The 17,451-nt window shown below is 49.8% G+C and overlaps 10 protein-coding genes across 10 annotated transcripts in view; 5 read left to right on the top strand and 5 right to left on the bottom strand.

Moving 5' to 3' along the window:
* MGYG_03964 (hypothetical protein) overlaps window positions 1-685 on the top strand; it is a gene marked incomplete at both ends in the record, with an annotated part of 1,560 nt that extends 875 nt beyond the window's left edge. The window contains 2 exons of the mRNA XM_003173744.1: window positions 25-409; window positions 643-685. Coding sequence (XP_003173792.1) covers window positions 25-409; window positions 643-685 — 428 coding nt within the window. The remainder of the gene's footprint in view (window positions 1-24; window positions 410-642) is intronic.
* A 741-nt stretch (window positions 686-1,426) lies between these two features.
* MGYG_03963 (hypothetical protein) lies at window positions 1,427-2,153 on the bottom strand (the record flags this gene model as incomplete). Its single annotated transcript, XM_003173743.1, has 2 exons — window positions 1,427-1,536; window positions 1,805-2,153. 2 exons carry the CDS (start codon window positions 2,151-2,153, stop codon window positions 1,427-1,429), a joined length of 459 nt encoding a protein of 152 aa, XP_003173791.1.
* A 718-nt stretch (window positions 2,154-2,871) lies between these two features.
* MGYG_03962 (hypothetical protein) lies at window positions 2,872-3,870 on the top strand (the record flags this gene model as incomplete). Its single annotated transcript, XM_003173742.1, has 3 exons — window positions 2,872-3,030; window positions 3,140-3,184; window positions 3,250-3,870. 3 exons carry the CDS (start codon window positions 2,872-2,874, stop codon window positions 3,868-3,870), a joined length of 825 nt encoding a protein of 274 aa, XP_003173790.1.
* Window positions 3,871-5,413: 1,543 nt separating this feature from the next.
* On the bottom strand, window positions 5,414-5,715 carry MGYG_03961 (NADH-ubiquinone oxidoreductase 9.5 kDa subunit; the record flags this gene model as incomplete). Its single annotated transcript, XM_003173741.1, has 2 exons — window positions 5,414-5,460; window positions 5,532-5,715. The coding sequence occupies 2 exons, from the start codon at window positions 5,713-5,715 to the stop codon at window positions 5,414-5,416; spliced, it is 231 nt and encodes a 76-aa protein (XP_003173789.1).
* A 512-nt stretch (window positions 5,716-6,227) lies between these two features.
* MGYG_03960 (dolichyl-diphosphooligosaccharide-protein glycosyltransferase subunit) lies at window positions 6,228-7,835 on the top strand (the record flags this gene model as incomplete). The annotated part of the gene is made up of 4 exons (XM_003173740.1): window positions 6,228-6,372; window positions 6,463-6,573; window positions 6,642-7,354; window positions 7,410-7,835. The coding sequence occupies 4 exons, from the start codon at window positions 6,228-6,230 to the stop codon at window positions 7,833-7,835; spliced, it is 1,395 nt and encodes a 464-aa protein (XP_003173788.1).
* A 397-nt stretch (window positions 7,836-8,232) lies between these two features.
* On the bottom strand, window positions 8,233-8,826 carry MGYG_03959 (hypothetical protein; the record flags this gene model as incomplete). The annotated part of the gene is made up of 3 exons (XM_003173739.1): window positions 8,233-8,437; window positions 8,506-8,647; window positions 8,802-8,826. The coding sequence occupies 3 exons, from the start codon at window positions 8,824-8,826 to the stop codon at window positions 8,233-8,235; spliced, it is 372 nt and encodes a 123-aa protein (XP_003173787.1).
* Window positions 8,827-9,242: 416 nt separating this feature from the next.
* On the top strand, window positions 9,243-10,817 carry MGYG_03958 (sterol esterase TGL1; the record flags this gene model as incomplete). The annotated part of the gene is made up of 3 exons (XM_003173738.1): window positions 9,243-9,277; window positions 9,355-9,434; window positions 9,508-10,817. 3 exons carry the CDS (start codon window positions 9,243-9,245, stop codon window positions 10,815-10,817), a joined length of 1,425 nt encoding a protein of 474 aa, XP_003173786.1.
* Window positions 10,818-11,298: 481 nt separating this feature from the next.
* MGYG_03957 (hypothetical protein) lies at window positions 11,299-12,286 on the bottom strand (the record flags this gene model as incomplete). Its single annotated transcript, XM_003173737.1, has 2 exons — window positions 11,299-11,549; window positions 12,193-12,286. 2 exons carry the CDS (start codon window positions 12,284-12,286, stop codon window positions 11,299-11,301), a joined length of 345 nt encoding a protein of 114 aa, XP_003173785.1.
* A 666-nt stretch (window positions 12,287-12,952) lies between these two features.
* On the top strand, window positions 12,953-14,249 carry MGYG_03956 (hypothetical protein; the record flags this gene model as incomplete). The annotated part of the gene is made up of 7 exons (XM_003173736.1): window positions 12,953-13,088; window positions 13,217-13,243; window positions 13,328-13,407; window positions 13,471-13,493; window positions 13,562-13,590; window positions 13,656-13,665; window positions 13,718-14,249. The coding sequence occupies 7 exons, from the start codon at window positions 12,953-12,955 to the stop codon at window positions 14,247-14,249; spliced, it is 837 nt and encodes a 278-aa protein (XP_003173784.1).
* Window positions 14,250-15,289: 1,040 nt separating this feature from the next.
* MGYG_03955 (methylcrotonoyl-CoA carboxylase subunit beta) lies at window positions 15,290-17,133 on the bottom strand (the record flags this gene model as incomplete). The annotated part of the gene is made up of 2 exons (XM_003173735.1): window positions 15,290-15,581; window positions 15,683-17,133. The coding sequence occupies 2 exons, from the start codon at window positions 17,131-17,133 to the stop codon at window positions 15,290-15,292; spliced, it is 1,743 nt and encodes a 580-aa protein (XP_003173783.1).
* Between the last annotated feature and the right edge of the window lie 318 nt (window positions 17,134-17,451).

The following is a 17,451-nucleotide window of genomic DNA, read 5'->3' as shown; positions in this document are numbered from 1 at the left end:
TCTTGACATGGGATACTTGGAGAGCATCATCTCTAGAAGTCAGCCATCCCAAAGTATTTGCTTGGAGGTCCAGATTCAGACAAGCTCTGTCCGACGCAGAGGCAAAGATGAAGGAGACCATAGTGTCTGGCAGCGATGTGCTTGAGGGTCTCCGGTATGAGTCGTTTGCTGAAAGCGAGGCCGAATTTGATGACTCCGATCCACTTGGGCTTCAGAAGGGCGAGGAAGTGTTGGTCTGGCCCACTGATTCAGGATCAACTCATCGGGATGCAGGGACCCTTATTGGGTTGAATTCTAAGGAGATCGTGCTGCAACGAAAGACGGAAGATAACCAGCTTGATATCCGGATTCACTTTCCGCGAATTAATTTCAAAGTCGTCTCAGCAGCTCACGTGCAGCAGACAAAGCTGTAAGACGTTCGAGCTCCATGTGATATACATAACGTTAGTTTGGGATATTTGGGCACATTTGCTCTTCCTTCTGGTTAGCTAACTTGTGGTGATTCGCTAACATGACACTGGGGAAATGTATACCAGTCATCACCCACCGCCTTTTTAAACTTGCCTTCCGTAATCGTATAGAGGATGGAAATGTTCTCTCTTAGCCATCCTTTTGTCCTGGAAAATTTACCTATATATCAAGGGGTGTTCCACATAGATCTGACGAGTCGGAGAATCCGATCTAACTATTCCTTTTTTTTCCCATTCATTAGTTATTATTGATGGCTCGTTCGCGGGTTGAAAAAGGAATTTCCAGCCATCTGTAACGCTCCGAGATCATTTTGAACTGGGCCAAGAACCCCAAACCAGCCACGCGATAATTAACGACATCACATATACGTTATTGAAAATGCGGCTTGAGGCTCACATATTTCATCGAAAAAAAGGGTATTATGGAGCTTCTCTTTCCAGCGAAAAAAAAAATCAATAGGTGCGACATCAGAGTGTGTGCTGTGATCTTTCAAAGTTAGAAAATCCAGTAGAATGGTACTATGTTAAGCCCTCCCTGCAGCAAAAAAGTAGCCTGCCAGGGTGGAGAGAGATGCTAGGAAAACTTCGTCCAGTCTGGCTATTATTGGCAGTTGACACTTGAGCAGGGTCTGTCTGAGGGAAGGTTTTATTATTGTCTGACAGGGCTGCACGAAGCGGCTGAGAGGGAGAATCTGCTGGATGCAGGGAGCCATAGAAGAACCTAGGGCTTCAGAACCGAGCGTGAGTGGGCAACGCTTGCTCCCTGGCCGTCCCTGGTGCGTATCATCAACGGAGGTGTGGGAGGGTTGGGTGAGTGCCCAAGGGAGAGCTGCATGAGTGCCTAACAGAGCAGCGGCAACACCGCGCCCAATCAACCTGCCCTCTCCAGCAGCCATGGTAGGACGCCATTAAGACTGAAAATTTTCAGGGAAGTTCGGGGGGGCCAGACAGGCTCCTCAGGCGTTGATCTCGGCCTGGAATAAGTCTGTCAGATGGCAAGCAAGTCCTTGTCCGATCTCCTCGTCCAAACAGCCGTCGTCCGTAGAGTTTGTTGCTCTGCTCCTGTCTTGTAGTTGTGTTAGTAACACGTCCGTGAACCGTGGTTAGCTACCCGTAACCACTCACCTTCTGTCACCTCATGTAGCCAACCTGTCCGGCAGCTCTCCTCAGCCGTCTCCCTTTCTTCCCGCTTAGCTCGCCTCTTCGTCTCTTCGTCTCTTGTCTTCTTCTTTGCTACTGTCTCTCTCTCTCTCTCTGTCCTTGTCTTGTCCAGCCCAAGCAAACATACCCAATCCAGCCTTCAGCCAATCACCGCGCCTGCTCCGCCGACCCACTGTTTGCCCCTCCTGGCGCCTTTTTTCCTTCTTCCTTCGTCTTTTTCTTCTTTTCTCCTTCTTCTCCTTCTTCTTCTTCCCTTTCCTCCGCCTCTTGCTCAGCTTCGTCTCTTTCGACTGCAAACCTCCAGCTCAGTATCTGTCTCGACGCTCGCGCGCTGCTCACTATCGTCACCCTGCTGTATCTCTGCTGCATCGCAAGAGGCGACAAGTCGTTCTGCTGACCAAGGACCACCACTATTACTACTACATCCGGCTTTTTTCCACCCTCCAACGGTCTCTCAAATACCATATTGCCAACAGTGAACCAGCAGGCTTCCCGTCGGACTCTCCCCCTGCCACACTCCATCTGGGATTACTTCTGTTTCAGCCATAGACAAAATCTCTTCTTCCAATACTACTACATTACCATACCTTTTGAGGAGCAGTTGCACACGGCTTCTGGTATTGTTGTGGGTATATTATTATTTTGGACCCCAATAAAAACAGGACTGTCACATCCGCCATTTGGATACGTTCCCAAGGACTCCTCCCCCTGCATCCAGGTTTACACACATATATTATCCCTCTCTCCTAGGGAAAATACAGAAGAGCAAAAGACACATACACAAATCAAACAAAGATCGCAACAGAAGTCGTCACTGTCAAGTGCCAAAAGATCGCTGAAGACGTGGTAGCTTTCTGCCTGAGAACCAAATAATAAATAACCCAAAGGACATATTGATCTACCAGCCCTCTAGGATTTGCTCCCTGTGTCACTTGATTTTTTTTCCTTTCCTATTTGCTACTTCTCCTTTCTCTTCCCAGAGGGTTTCTTTTCATTTCACTGTTCCTCTTATTTATTGTTCTTACCTGGATCCCCCTTTGTAAATCACCAGGGAACATTATACCTCTTCTAGATACATCATCTTCGGCCGGCTTCAGATCTCCGGAGACATATTCTTGGGATATCTGTACATCATACCACCGGGACTAGGACTACTTCTTTCTCTCCTTCCAGCCGTGGAACCCCGGATTTCTAACTGACTTCTCTTTCTTTGTTTTCTTCTTATACCCTGGAAATAAAAATGGCACAGCGACAACCCATAAGATATGATGATCCGGAGCCTCAGACACGACTCAATGAATATTTTATCGATCAAGATGGTATCAGCCGTGAGGTTATCCAAGCAGATATTTGCCGTTACCTTGGACGGGATGCCCTCGTGAGGCCCGGAACTCACCAGGTCGGACTCCCTTTCCCTTTTCCCTTTTTTTTTTCAAATTTTTCCTGAGATATCCTTTTACACCTCTATACACCTGGACCCAGGACTGAAGTTACTGACTAGATAACAGGGACGTCCGGGATACTTCATCCGTGCCTACCGAAATTTGACGACTGTAAGCGGTCTTCTTCCCTTGATATTTACTGACTAGTCACCATTCTAACCACGTGAGTGAAACAGGAAATGATTGCAGATCTGAAAGCAGATTCTAGGCGTTGGGATGTCGAAGTCCGTAGCAGACAAGAAGGCGGACAGCCTAGAGGTACCTACTATGATACTTATAATACCCCATCAGTGCCTAACAGGTCACCAGCAAATTATGACTCTTCCGCCCGACCTCGACCACCAGTAGCATACCCGCCCTCGCGCCCACAGCAATCACAGCAGCCGTCATATTCTACTTACCCACCTTCCCAATCATACCCTGCCCATCAGTCACAGCCAAACTATCAAGACTATGGTAATCAGCCTGGATATTCGCAAGAGGGTAGCTCTTACGTCCCCAGCGGTGGACCACCCTACTCAACACAGTCAACTCCACCTGTAACAACGGCTGAACAGTCATATATCCATAGTCAGGGTGCCTATGCCTACCCTGGGGGAATATCCCAGCCTCGCTACTCTGGACAAGGATATGAGAATGACCGTGATTATTCCCCTGTTGGCCAGTCTACATCTCCATACCCTCCATCAACCGGACCAGACCCAAGAATAATGGAGACCGGATATCCAGTGGAATCTGCCTACCAGGACCGCCAACCAGACCGAGGACATCCTAGGAATCCTGCCCCCCGTCACTAGATGCATAACACCACAATATCACCCCTTTATTCTAGGGCATGTATTCTTCCACATTTGTTTGAACCAACCTCTTCGGCTACCGTTTTTCACATTACATCGCCGGACAATACTTCTTGTTATGTGGATAATCAACCCTATATAGTCGATCTTATTCCCCACTAAACTACAGTGGCTGGATTTTGGATGTGTTTTGTTTTATCTGGACTACAAATGAGTGAACGAATGAATGAATGATGATATCGGGACACTCCTACCTGGGAGCCCACTTTCCCCACTGGAATCTGCTACTCTAAGCATGGATGGATACTTGATCGATTTCATTTGAAATCAAGCTTTATTTTTTTTCTCATATTTGCATACAACTAAGCCTACCGATGCTTCAATGTCCCATGGAATCACCTCAGAACTACCCTGGAATTCACATCTAGGCCATTATTCTCCTCTCCAACACCTACTCTACCCTTCCTCCTTTATATTTTATGTTCCTTTCCCATCCTTTTAGTTCCACCATCAAGGACGTTACACGTAAGACTGGGCAGGCTGTTTTGAAACCATTTTCCTCCACCGTGTCTCTTTATTCTTGCGACATTTTCACCTTTCTAGGCTTCGCTCACCTCTTCCAAACTTCCATGCCAGTGTTTAAATGTATAGTTGGACGCGTTCTCGATGGATGCATTTAGGATTCCCTTTCTTTTTTTTTCAATATGCTCTCTCGTTTTCAACGTGCTGTTGTTTTATTGTTCGATACTGTCTGGTGAATACTCTTCAATAATTGGACCTTTTCGCCCTTTCCGCTCATACCAAATCACAATCATCTTTACGCAATGCACAACGCCGGGCCACATACATACCCCCTGATAACATTCGTCCCGATAAACTGCTCTGGTCTTTTCGATGCCGAGATTATATTGTGTTTTTGAACCTTTTTGCCCTTTACATCGCTGCGGTTGTGCAGAGGAAAACCAGATCGTGGTCATGATAATACTTCTATTTTAGATAGTTGCATAGGAGGGCGTTCGTTCAATTACCACGTATTATTCAAATAAATGTCTCATCAATATTTCTTACCTTCACTCTCGTGCATACACACATCTGCTAGCTGAGCATGCGTAGATATTTTATATTTTCTCTTTTCATATCCCGAATAGCCCTGATTGACCATTTAACGGTGACTGTTATATATCAATTATGCCGGGGAATCATGGAATGGAACCGGAGAACCAATTAAATGGCCGCTAATATGACATATGTACAAAAGGGTAGTATAAAAAAGGGATGGCGAAAAAGAGGAACGCAGTTGTCATGCGGCAAGTACCATAATTCTTCTTTCCATCCATACAATTATGTTGTCGTTCGACTCAACGATATCCGCGGGCCCGGTCCGGGACCCGTCAACGTAGTTTTCTCGATTTTATAGCCGTACTGGGGTGAAAATATCGAAGCACTCGGGTAGAAAGAATAAACTGAATTCTGAAATGGTGTGGATAAGTCGCAACTCAAGCCGCGAGGGAAATTCTATATTTTGGCCTCCTTCCATCCGCATCTACTCGTCATCGTATCCTTGAGGTATCTTTCTTGGACCAGCGGGAACTATCAGTAGGAAATGGAGTGTATAGGTCAGTAATCAATCCCGTTAAAATATAGAGGAGCTGGGAACGTACCTGGATATGAGAAAGGGATTTCCGCGGGGTCAACGTCGCCGAAGTACCGTCTGATTGGGGGCAGAGCGAAGAGCGCTACAGGGCCGAGAGAGCCAAGGACGATAGAGTAGAAGATAGCTGGCTTTTCGTATGAAGCCCATCGCATGTAGCGGAATGGCTGGGAAAAGAAGAAGGGCCTCGACATGGTGGATAGCTTTCGAACAGCGGAAGGTGAGGAAGCGTCGGTTCAGCAAGCGGAAAGATGTCCCAATTGACTCGTATAACGGTGTATCTCGTTCGTCAAATCGACCTTCAGCTCAACAAACGCGTCTATCGAGCTATCTGCCAGCGTTCAAGTGCTGTTCTGTCGTGTGCTTGTTCCTGTTTCTGCTTTTCTGATGTTGCTTTTCGCCGTTTGTGGTTGGCCTGCGCTTTTCCTAGTCTTGGCGCTTCCTCTCGCTGATTAACACGCTGGTCTCTTTTTCGACGGCTTTAGGCAAACTAACGATCTAACCACCACCACCATTTGGATGCGCCGACGAACAGCTCTCACGACCTTCTTTTGCCTAACGACTCGGGGATCGCGATGATACTCAGGCCATTGTCGCATAAAGGTCTTTGTTGAAAGCTGTTTTTCTATCATTGCCTGCCTCCAAAAGCGACCAATTCGCGTCCGTCCCCTCTTGTTCTATCGCAGCACCATACGCAAGCTCCACGATGAAGTGGCTGCTTACCTTTCTATGCCTGAGTATCTACAGCGCAGTAGTGCATGCCGCAAGCAGTACTGGAGACAGGCTTCTTGTTATCCAGGAGGACGAGACTGAACGAGATCTATTTTCGGTCTTCTGGGCAGACCTGGAAAGTTAGTCTTTCTGTTGCATATATTAATATGTAACCCTGCTTCTCGTCTATTGTAGGCCGCAGTATGGCTAACAGGCATGCATCTTGCTAGGTCGAGGATACAAACTTACATTCGAATCGCCGAAGAACACCAAGCTCTCTCTCTACCACCTAGGAGCTCGTGCTTACGACCATCTCATACTTCTCCCGCCAAGATCTAAAGGTGCAGCATGACATTCGGAAAACACGGGGCATGGGTACGGGTGGCATCATGCTAATGTGAATATATAGGCCTTGGACCTGCCTTGACGCCAAAGGCACTGCTAGACTTTGTCAATGACAATGGAAACATTCTAGTTGCGCTGTCCGGCGGTGCTCCTACACCCAACGGAGTCAGCTCTCTCCTCCTCGAACTCGACATACATCTCTCTCCGGACAGAGCTCCAATCGTTGTCGACCACTTCAACTATGATACCATCTCTTCCACGGAGAAACATAACGTTCTCCTTCTACCACGTCCGGACAGACTACGTCCTGATACCAAGCCCTTCTTCAATGGAGAGGGTATCATCGCCCTTCCAAACGTTGCTGGACAGTCCCTAGGAAACGACAGCCCCCTACTAGCTCCTATCATTCGAGCCCCCGCCACAGCTTATAGCTATGACAAGAGAGATGACGATCAATCGATCGATCAGAAGCTTCCAACTGGTTCGCAGCTGGCTTTAGCCACTGCTATGCAGGCAAGGAACTCAGCGAGAGTCACAGTCCTTGGATCAGTTGATAGTTTGAAAGACGAATGGTTCAATGCCAAGGTACAAGCGCCTAAGGGCGAGAAAGTAGAGACCGCCAACAAGCAGTTTGCCCAACAGCTTACCGCCTGGACCTTCCAGGAGACGGGTGTAGTGAAGGTTACTCGTGTTGAACATCACTTGAACGAGAAGAGTGATATTGAGTCCGGACCCAAGGAGCTTAACCCGTCTATCTACCGTATCAAAAACGATGTGGTTAGTATATCTCTTCCTCCAGTTTGGTTATTTTACACTAACGATACAATATTAGACATTCACCATTGAGCTGTCAGAATTCAGCTACGACCAATGGATACCCTACTGGACCCCAGAAGAGGATGCAGTCCAGCTTGAATTCACCATGCTATCCCCATTCCACCGCCTTAACCTGCAGCCCGTGGACAGAACAGAGCACACCGCCATCTACAGAACCTCTTTCACTCTTCCCGATCAGCATGGCATCTTCTCCTTCCGCGTCAACTACAAGCGGCCTTTCATCACTAACATTGAAGAGAAACACGAAGTTACCGTCCGCCATTTTGCCCACGATGAGTGGCCACGCAGTTGGCGCATCAGCGGTGGATGGGTCTGGATTGCCGGTCTCTGGTCTGTTATCGGGGGGTTCCTCGCCTTTGTGATGGTCTGGCTATATTCTGCACCACCAATGAAAAGCAGCGCTGCTAAAAAGGAGCAATAGAATTGGGCATTCAAATCAAGATCTAATGGGATAAATAAAATATCAATAAATGCAGCATTGGGAATGGGTATCTCTCTCTTTCTTCAGCTCTTCTTACCATTCTTGACAAGTGGATGAACTGGCTACTTGTATTATACATGAAAAAGTGACGATAAAACTTTCCTCAAGAGTCGTGAATTTTTTTTACAATTATATATATCTGTGGAGTCTAGTTTCTTGATAATTGATGTTCAGTATTGTACATTTATAGCCCAAAATCATAAACGCCATGCTCATCAATGTTCCCTAATGCTTCAGAGCAAAAATAAATAAGTGTGCAGGTCTAACGACCCCCACACTGCAGAAATAGGTATAGAAGAGCATCCATACTATACCCACATATCACAAGATCAACTTCTTACAAACCCCTTGTCTTCTCAGGGTCCATCTGCACTTCATCACCATTTATCTGCTTAACGCCCTGGTACGCCGGCCGACCAGCGTAGAGCTGGGGAACCGGCTGTTTCTTCTCGACGACCTCGCCAGTAGCGCTATCTGTCTCCTTGGCGAGCTGGAACGGCTGGTTTCCGCGGAACCGTTTGCGCATGTCTACCATTCCTCGCCTGGCATATGATTAGCCCCTTGTTCAAGCGAAGGATTGGGGGTTGTGGAAGGTCGGTTTTAGCCGTACTTGCATTCGCTGAGACCTTTCTTCAGCTGCTGACATTTGATAGGCAATTGCTCGAGGTTGGGGGAACGCAGACAGTCCTGGGGTGTGTTCCGCTGGACCATGATGCAGTCTGATTCCTGGAGACATTCGGCCAGTGCCTGGCCTATTGCATCTGTTAGCAGGCTCTCCTCTCCTCTGTAAGAGGTTCAGTGTTCAACGGGCCAATGTCATATGCGAAGGGGTCTTGTCATATGGTGCAGCCATGAGAAGCGCTCATGACCGAGCCACAAGCAAACCGGGTGTCGGGTCCAACGTACGCAGGTCTTTACACGAACTCGGCATTGCGGCAGTTGTGTGTTCGTCCCCCTTTCCCTGCTCTATAACGGACGGCTGCTCACAGCTATCTACCTAGGTATATCTTCGTCTTTCTCGCTCGTCGCTGCCTTTTTCTTCGCTGCTGCTTTACTTTTTTGATATCAAAAGCTTCATCCTGATTGGGTTAGAGGCTAGACTTTGTCCCGTGATCTGACTAAGCAAAAGCCCGTGCTTCGATGACGTAAGGTTTGTTTTTCACATGCGAAAAGCTGAAAGTCGAAGATATAAAAAAGGACGAAGAAGCGACGAAGGAGAAGCGAAGAGAAGGCGAAGAAGAGAAGAAGAAAAAGAGGCCGATGGTGGCTTGCCAGGGTTAAAGACGACCAGGGGGTTCTGCTTCTGTTCCTGTGTTTTCCCGGGTGGTTTTGTGGTTGTGGTTCACGATGGCACGCGTTCCGTTCATTGGCCGTCTTCTATGGTAAGCCAGGGGGCGATGGCAGGAAGAAGTTACAAAGATACACCTACAAGGTACTGCATGCTGACTGAGGTTGATAGGACGGAGTATATTGCCCTGTTTATTTCGTTGGGACTGGTATTTCTTGAAGGGATCATCCATGTCATTACCACCTGTCTCCGTAAGTTATATACTGAGATATATACGACCCCTTAATTGTGTCTATGATGGAGAGTTGCTGACTATGAAGTTAGCTCAGCCTATTATAAACCTCTGCTATCGACAGTCGAAGAGGCTGTTCCATGTTCTGTCTGCAGCACAGCCTAAACGTGTCAAGCAAGATAGCATATCTGCAGAGATCGCAAAGGCTTCGGAGTTTACGGAGCTTTGTGATCTCTTTGGCTATGAGACGGAGGAGCACGTCGTCCAGACAAAAGACGGCTACCTGCTGGGACTGCATAGGCTTCCATGGCGGAAGGGGGAGACGAATGGTTATATGAGCGGTAACGATGTGGACAACGAGGCACCCCGGAAGCCGGTCGTGTACCTGCATCACGGGCTGATGATGAGCAGCGAGGTGTGGGTGTGTCTGACGGAAGAGAAGAGATGTCTTCCTTTCCGGTTGGCAGAGCTGGGGTATGATGTCTGGCTGGGGAATAACCGGGGTAACAAGTACTCGAAGAAGTCGACGACGATGTCTCCCTCGTATAGTGCATTCTGGAACTTCTCCATCGACCAGTTTGCGTTTCACGATATTCCGGACAGTATCGACTACATCCTTTCGGTAACGGGCCAGCCGTCGTTATCGTATATTGGATTCTCTCAGGGGACGGCACAGGCGTTTGCAACGCTGTCCATCCACCCGACACTGAACCGACAGGTCAACCTGTTCATAGCCCTGGCACCGGCCATGTCTCCAGCCGGGCTGAGCAACGGGGTGGTGGACGCATTGGTGAAGGCGTCTCCGGATGTGATGTTTCTTACCTTTGGACGACGGAGCATCCTTAGCTCGACGGCCATGTGGCAGGCTATCCTGTACCCGCCCATCTTCGTGCGTATCATCGACACAGCCTTGTCGTTCCTGTTCAACTGGAGCGGCAAGAACATCAGCATGGTGCAGAAGCTGGCTGCGTACGTACACCTGTACTCGTCCACGAGCACCAAGTCCGTCGTGCACTGGTTTCAGATCATCCGCAACAAGAGTTTCCAGATGTACGACGACGACGCCGGGTCGATGCTGAGCCTGGCAGCTAAATCACGCTTCTACAAGCCGGCTAAGTTCCCGACGAAGAACATCAAGACGCCTATCGTGCTGGTCTACGGCGGATCCGACAGCCTGATAGACATCGACGTGATGCTGGAGGAGCTGCCCACGCACACCACGGCGACGGAGATTGCGCACTACGAGCACCTTGACTTCCTGTGGGCTCGGGACGTGGACGAGCTGGTGTTCCCGCACGTCTTTAAGGCGCTGAGCAGCCAGACACGGACGGCGCCTGCCAAGCTGACCGAGCAGTTCGACGGGCCAGCAGGCGACACCTGCTTTGTGGACTATGCGAGCTAGACTGGCGCATTTTCCCGTATATCATCATCGCCATCTATCATGATACCGACTGCTGGAATGGCGCCACTTTCGACAGCGTCATTTTCACGAGCACAGGGATCTTCTGGTCCAGTAAGATCCAATACATCGCCGTACAGACTCGACCTGTCTCCGCTGACTGGTTCGATAGCGATAGCTAGGCCTGTACGGAGCTATCTCTGATGCATCCCATCGCAATCTGGTCTGCATGGTTCGTGCCCGGTCCATTTTATATATACTTACACTTACTTACCTTACTTCTTATACATATAAGTATGTATATACATACACAGTACATCGCTCACTCCGGGCTTGTCGTTTCTTCCTTTCTTTTTCTTGTTTTCAAGCCGGTGGCCCTCCTCCCCGACAAGACGAGGGTTCCCCGGGCCTAGCTAGCTAGTTCGAGCTCTCGAGTGAGCGCCGCAGGGCGGTTGGCCCAGCGTCAACTGGGGGGGCCCATCACTTAGCGGTGGTGATCTGCTCGACGGGCTTGTATAGCGTGATGACGGCCGCCAATACGACGCCCAGAAGGGAGCCGGTGCCGGGGTAATGGAAAGACGGACGGGCAGGCTAGAGAGACGAACAGAGTCCCTGATCCTGTCCTATCCTTAGCTGGTGGTGGTGCTGGTGGTGGTGCTGCTGAGTCGTGAGCTGTGATCTCGACCAGGAGCCAGAGCGGCCGTTGGAGGTCGAAGATCTCTGCCTCGGCCGCTGCTGGAGATAGACAGTTACGAGTTATACATAGATAGACAGATAGACAGAATCAGCATCTCATCCCATCCTCTTCGTCCTCGTCGTCTGTTTCTTCTGCTTCGTGGTTATCATCATCGTCTTCGTCGTCGTCGTCTTCATCGTCGTCTTGCTAGTTCCCGCCTGACGGTTAACCTTCTTAGGTAATTTAACTAAAAGAGCTTTCTTCGACTTCTCCTTTCTTGCTCTCACGAACGACAGAAAGACAGACACAAGGACGATCCTTGGTGCAAAAGAGACAGAAGAGACAGAGAGACGCTGCAGAGACAGATAAGAGTGTCAGGCCATCGAACAGGCTGTCCGTCGCTGAAACGCCTTAGCCATCCCTACGATCCCCGTCCGCCGCCCTCGATCTTCAGTGATTCCTCACCGTCGAACCCCTAGAGCCAGCAGCTGGAGACCAGAAACAACCAGAAGCCCGACGGGAGTTGGAGAACCTACACGCGCATGCTCGTCACAGCAGACACAGCTATAACAACAGCAGCAACAAGAAGACGTCTTGACTCTTGACTCCTGACTGTCCGTCGCCGTCGACTCGAGTCCTCCCTGTGCTCCGGTCGACTGAGCTCGCCGTTGAGCTGGGGCAGCCCTTCTACGGAGTACCTACCATCTGCTTCTTCATCTGCTGCTGCTGCTGCTGCTACGTCTTCCTGGCCACTTTCTTCCTCCTTTTCTTTTCTTTTCCCTCCGTCGACAGGCATCTCGCTCCCCCTTGCCCGCTCGACCTGCCAAAACTGTCCGGCTGTTTCGGGGGGAGGGAAATTGGCCTCGTCGACCTTGACCTTGCTTGACCTTTGGCTTCTCCCTCTGCTGCCTCGTCCGATAATTATTATCTGTCACCTTGCTCGGCCTCCTGGCTGGCAGCGTTCGTGGCCGTTGCTGCTGCTGCTGCTGACTCGCGGTTGTGCTACGGCGAACCCTTCCTCCTTCCTGCGGCCTTCCACCCCCCTCCCCAGGACCGACGGCAGGACGAGACAGCATTAAAAGACATCACCACTTCTACTGCTCTACTACTTCTTCTTCTTATTCTCCTTCTTCACACCTTTCTTCCCCTTCTTTTCTTTTCGTCTTCCCTGTCCGTCGAAGCGCCTGAGCTACTGCTTGCCCCGGCTCTCTTACTTAGCATCGATCCACCACGCCGCGTCCTCTCCAGGAAAAAAACCTCTACCTACCTCCCTCCTCGTTCCTATTAATTAAAAACAGCTCGAAGCTTGCCCTTTCAGATGGCATCGAAGAGTCAGCCACGGTATGGCCCTTTTTTCTCTTCCTCCTGCTTTGCATTGCTTCTCCCTTACTCCCTCCCTCCCACCTCCCGCCGTCCCTTTTTTTTTCCTGGCCCCCTTTCTTTGCTTTTCCTTAGGCCCAGAATGGCTCTGCCGTATCTGCGCGCTTCTCTGGAATCTCCGCGCAAACACTCCTTCTCTGCCTTTCCGGCGAACTTCGTGGCTAACTTTCGTCTTCGGAATGTCAGGCGGGAATATCACATCGTTGTGCTGGGCGCCGGTAGGACCTCCTCGTCTGGTCTTTTATTCTTCCTTTCTACAATACTAGACTATATCCTCCCTTGATGATGATAATGATGATACGGGGAGAGGAGGGACACGTTTGCTGATCACATTTTGCACCTGCAGGTGGTGTTGGGAAGAGCTGCTTGACCGGTAAGAGCTGCCAGTTCAGACAGCCCATCTGGGCTTGTTTGCCTGTTTATTTTGCGCTGGGCCACCGTCTCACTGTTTCTTCAGCCCAGTTCGTACAGAATATATGGATTGAGAGCTATGATCCAACCATCGAAGACTCCTATCGAAAGGTTCTTGCGGTAGATGTGAGTATCGACTTTTTTTTACCCGCTTCTTCCGCTGAATACCCGCTAATATCCTGCTTTTAGGGACGGCCATGTCTTCTCGAAATGTACGTATCTGACTCTCGAAGCAAATACTCACGGGCCCCTACCACAATTGCTGACTCGTGGACCGCAGATTGGATACGGCTGGGACGGAACAATTCAGTAAGTCTTATCACCTCAATACCCGAAATACCGTGGGCTTCCCCAGACTAACAGCTGAATTATAGCCGCAATGAGGTAAATCAATCTCCATGAAACTCTATCCTTGACACACCTCAAACAACCCCAGATACACGCAACGAACCTCCCTAACACCCCCTCAAAACAACCCCTCGATGCTCGAAAATTACTACACCAGCAGCAGCTCACAAGACACATCCGTTTCTAGGGAACTATATATGAAACAAGGCGAAGGCTTCCTCCTCGTCTTCTCCATAACAAGCATGTCCTCGCTTAATGAACTGCAAGAGCTCCGGGAACAGATCATCCGTATCAAGGACGACGAGAAAGTCCCCATCGTCATCGTCGGTAACAAGTCAGATCTCGAGGAGGACCGTGCCGTTTCACGATCGCGCGCCTTCGCCCTATCCCAACAGTGGGGAAATGCGCCATACTACGAGACTTCTGCGCGAAGACGGGCGAACGTCGACGAAGCGTTCATAGACCTCTGCCGACAGATTATACGGAAGGATATCCGATCTAATAAAGACCGCGATCGAGAATACGGAGGGAGCCGCAAGAAGGAGGCAAGCGGTGCAGCAGACAAGCGACGGAATCGGTCCAGGAGGACGAAGATGAAGACTGACTGCGTGATTCTTTGACCGTCACCGCCCCCCCGTTCCGTCGTTTGTTGTCACCTTCGCTCGTTTGCTTCCATGCCTCATCCACCCCCTCTTATCAACCATATTCCCTGCAAGTGATTCGTCCGTCTGTCCTTTGTTTTGTCTTGTCCGCCTTAATATACCCCTTCCGCATCACTGGTTTGTCATTTGGTTTGTGTTTCCTTGTTTCCGCCTCTATTTTGGATATCATCTATCTACTACTTTTTTTTCTCTTCTCTACGTCTCTTAAGATCTCTCTTCTCTACCGTCTACTTTCGACCTTGTCTTACTGGACCGATCCTTCTTCCTCTACTTTCTATTCTACACTACACTACTCCGTCCCTTCATTTCGTGATATACATATTACTGTTTCTATAAACAAACTACCACCAACCGCCCCCCGAAAAGTTTCCCTTTTGTTATATTTCCTTTCCATCTGCTTTCTTGGATATTTTCCTACGTCCTCCCTTTTTTGTTCCTTGTCAAGATGGAAGAACGAGAAAAGAAGGAGGAGAACAAGAGCAGAGAGAGGGCCTTCTTTTATCACGATATAATCATGACTTGACTCCAGCAAAGCATTCATTCCAGCGAGCCATCACAGGCAAAAAAAAGTACGGGACTCTGTTTATTATCCTGTGTATATATATTTTCCTTGCCTTTTCGTTTCGTCCTTATTACCGGTTCTTATACACCCTGTCCTTGTCCTTGTTCCGTTTTTTTACCTATCAACTTGTCTGTCTCACTTGATATCCCTTCTGACGCGAAATCGTTACAATGTCTTTCAAACTTTTTTTGCCTTTTTTTTCTTATATATCTATTATCTATGGAATAGATTTTGTCATGCTGGGATATGTATATGGAGCAAGCAATAAAAACAGGCAAGCAGAATTCAACCTCAAACCGTACACTGAGCAACTGTAGATAATTGTACATGATTCTATATTTTGCCCAGGGGATGATCCCTTCCTATCTTCAGCCAAAAACGATAAGGAAAATAGGAGTATAAAAAAATAACGAACTAGATAGCTTAGGAACAGGGATCACATTCTGAAAACACCGAACTTGGTCTTTGCTTCCTCCGCACGTCCGCCGACGGAAGCAGCCAGACATAGACCCAGGACTTTTCGAGTGTCGGCTGGAGGAATAACGCCGTCATCCCAGAGACGAGCAGAGGAGAAGACAGCCTCGCTCTCGGCGTCGATACGATCACGCAGCGAGGGGTCGACGCTCTTGCCGACCGCGGCCATAACGTTGGTTAGCTGCTCAGAGCCCATGACGCCGATCTTTGCATTAGGCCACATGAAGAGGAACCGGGGGGAATATGCACGGCCACTGCAATGCATACATAGTTAGTATAAGATTTTAATCTCAAGGGTGTCTCAGACGCGCCGACGGCTGAAAATGAAAAACAAAAAGAGGGAAAAGACACATACCACATTCCGTAATTACCTGCTCCAGCACTGGCACCATACACAACAGTGAACTTGGGAACGTCCGCGCAAGCAACAGCAGTAACCAGCTTGGCACCGTTCTTCGCAATACCTCCCTTTTCGGCGTCGGCTCCGACCATGAAACCGGAGATATTCTGCAGGAAGAGCAAGGGGACGTTTCGTTGGGCGCATAGCTCGATGAAATGAGCGCCCTTGAGTGAGGATTCAGAGAAGAGGATTCCATTGTTAGCTACGATTCCGACCTGGGTGCCGTAGATACGTGCGAAGCCAGTGACGAGAGTAGTGCCGTAGTCGCGTTTAAATTCGGAGAATTCAGATCCGTCAACGATACGGGCGATGATTTCGTGCGCGTCTACTTGGCGACGGAGATTGGTGCCCATTATCCCCGCCAGCTCGGAGGCAGGGTACAGGGGCTCCTTGATGGGTTCGGTGGAAGTCGAAGTGGGCGTCAATGGGGAGGTGGTCTTGGGCCAGTTCAGGTTGGATATCGAGCGGCGGGCTAGGGTCAGGGCGTGGGCGTCGTCAACAGCAAGGTAATCGGTCACACCGGAGATGGAAGAGTGCAGTTTACCGCCTCCAAGGTCTTCAGCGGAGACGATTTCACCGGTAGCCGCCTTGACCAGTGGTGGTCCGGCAAGGAAGATAGTTCCCTGGTTCTCAACGATGATAGACTCGTCGCTCATGGCGGGAACGTAGGCACCACCGGCAGTACATGGGCCCATAACAACTGAGATCTGGGGGATACCGAGAGAGCTCATGCGAGCCTGGTTGAAGAAGATACGGCCAAAGTGCTCTTTGTCTGGGAAGACGTCAGCCTGGTGAGGCAGGTTGGCACCGCCAGAGTCAACAAGGTAAATGCAGGGTAGCTTGTTCTCCTGGGCAATTGCCTGGGCACGCAGATGCTTCTTGACGGTGATCGGGTAGTAGGTTCCACCCTTGACGGTGCTGTCGTTGGCAACAATCATGCAGTTGACGCCCTCGACCATACCAATTCCAGTAATGATACCGCCAGAGGGCACATCGTCACCCGGGTAGACTTCGTGGCCGGCCAGAGGGGAGAGCTCGAGGAACGAGGTGCCGGGGTCAATGAGAGCGGTCACTCTGTCTCTGGGCAGCATCTTCCCACGAGCAATATGTTTATCACGAGCCTTCTGGGATCCTCCCTGGGCAATTTTGGTGTGCAAGTCGCTCATTTTCTTGAGCACTTCCTCCATCTGCTTAGCATTCTCCTGGAAGTCTGCGGACGAGGTATCGACGGTGGTAGGCAGAACGGAGATGGCAGACGCCTGGTGAGCATGCGTGAAGCTGGCAACGCTCCTGACCCGGTAGCTGGAGCCTGGCTTCAGTGTGATTGCTGCCCGTCGAGGGAGCTGCTGGTTGAGGGCGCATCGCATGCTATGCAGAAGGCCGGCAGAGGGGGCGCGGAGAGCCATGGTATGTCAACAATGAAGCTCCAATTGCACTGAGATGTAGTTGTAAACAAGAGATTGAAGAGTCCTCAGCCTATCCTACTATCATTCTCAGCACTCCAGGTCTCAATTCTGCGTTGTCACCCTCCTCGTCTCGTCGATTTCTCGCTGGATGTTTCGTTTTGATATCGCGACGTCGAAAAGATTTCCTCATCGGGTCGTTTTGACGCCGGAAAAATAGAGCTGGAAGGGGAGGTTAGCCGAAAGAGCCCCACGCGCGTATTGGCGTTACCGGGCGGTATTGCCGCCGCAAGCCGCGCCCGCCACGCCGAAAGGGAAGGT

Source organism: Nannizzia gypsea, genomic scaffold (assembly GCF_000150975.2).
Source record: "Nannizzia gypsea CBS 118893 supercont1.3 genomic scaffold, whole genome shotgun sequence".
Classification (NCBI taxonomy): Eukaryota; Fungi; Ascomycota; class Eurotiomycetes; order Onygenales; family Arthrodermataceae; genus Nannizzia; species Nannizzia gypsea.
This window is presented reverse-complemented; position numbering and strand designations above follow the sequence as displayed.